Source organism: Saprolegnia parasitica (genome assembly GCF_000151545.1).
Source record: "Saprolegnia parasitica CBS 223.65 unplaced genomic scaffold supercont2.76, whole genome shotgun sequence".
Taxonomy (NCBI): domain Eukaryota; phylum Oomycota; class Saprolegniomycetes; order Saprolegniales; family Saprolegniaceae; genus Saprolegnia; species Saprolegnia parasitica.
The window spans coordinates 128,808-130,142 of NW_012156470.1; the positions used below are offsets into that span (position 1 = coordinate 128,808).

At 61.2% G+C, this 1,335-nt stretch overlaps 1 protein-coding gene across 1 annotated transcript in view; it reads right to left on the minus strand.

Annotated features, from left to right (window-relative positions):
- The window catches only part of SPRG_22267 (hypothetical protein), a gene marked incomplete at both ends in the record, with an annotated part of 3,218 nt that extends 1,896 nt beyond the window's left edge, over positions 1-1,322 (minus strand). Inside the window, one exon of the mRNA XM_012351242.1 lies at positions 10-1,322. Within this exon, the coding sequence (XP_012206632.1) occupies positions 10-1,322 (1,313 nt within the window). The remainder of the gene's footprint in view (positions 1-9) is intronic.
- Positions 1,323-1,335: the final 13 nt, after the last annotated feature.

Genomic DNA, 1,335 nt, shown 5'->3' on the forward strand with positions numbered 1-1,335 from the left:
AGTCCAAACTTGTTGCCGTCACGGTACGCGTCGAGGCATTGACCGTTGCTAGCCGCCTGGAGCGTCTTGGCCGCCGAGTCGTAGGTGAAGAGCTCGTTGACCGAGTCCGAGACCCAGTCGGCGTAGACGCCCGAGTAGAACTCGGAGATGACCTTGTTGGTCTTGGTGATGAGCTTGACGTAGCTCTTCTCCTTGACGTTGTCGCACGCGTCAAAGTACTGGCTCACGGCACCGGGCGAGCACGGGGCGACGCTGGGGCCGGCACCGAGCTTGGCGGCGTTCGATGTCAAGCAAAAGCCAGACGCCGGGTGGACGATGCGCTTGGCGGCCGAATCAAATTTCCAGATCTGCGTCTCGTCGCCCTTGCACTTGGTGAGCGTCGCCGTGTTGGTGTTGGTGGCATCCTTGGTGAGAGCGAGGCAGTACGAGTCCTTCTTCGGGGGAGCGTACGCCGCAATAATGTTGTTGACGCGGTCAATCGTGAAGCCTTCGTTCTTGTTGTTCTTGATCGTGTCGATGTACAAGCCTTGGTTCCACTCCGAGAGCGCCGTCTTCTTGTACGTGCAGAAGTTCGTTTCAACCGGCGCTGGCGGCGTCGTCCGGGGCACCGGCGTCGGGGTCACGACCGACGCAAACTTGCCACCAGCAAGGATCTTGGCAACGTTGACGCGGCCGTAGCCGTACCGGTTGTTAGGCCACTTGGTGTCGTCGACACCGCCGCAGTTGAAGGCGCCAGGGTAGACATTCGTACTGTTGGACGTCTTGTTGGGGACGAGCCACTCCTTGGGCTCGCCCTCGAGCGCCCGGTCAGCCGTCTGCGTCAAGTAGGCGTAGATTTCGTCGTACGTCAGGTCGCGCTTGATCGACTTGAGGAGCGCGACGACACCAGCCACGTGCGGCGCCGCCATCGAGGTACCGGCGAGATACGTGAGCTCCGTGTCGCTGTTGTTGTAGGCCGAGAGCGTAAAGAAGCCGGGGGCCGAAATTGTCGGCTTGACGATCGTCTGCCGCACGTTGTGCGCGTCAACGTACTTGCCTGGGCCCTTGGACGAGAAGAACGCGAGCTTGTTGGGCTCGTTCGTGTACGAGCCGATGGCGCCAACCGAAATGACGTTAGGGTACGTTCCCGGGCTCCCCGTCGTCCCACAAGCCGGACCTTCGTTGCCGTTGGCGAAGATGGGCGTGATACCGGCCTTGCGGATCGACGCGATCGCTTCTTCGTACACCGGGTGGTACTTCTTGCCGCCCCACGAGTTGTTGATGACGTCAGCGCCCTTGGAGCAGTCGGGGTGCGTGCCGTCCGTGCGCGTTGGGCAGATCATAAACTGAAGGCAC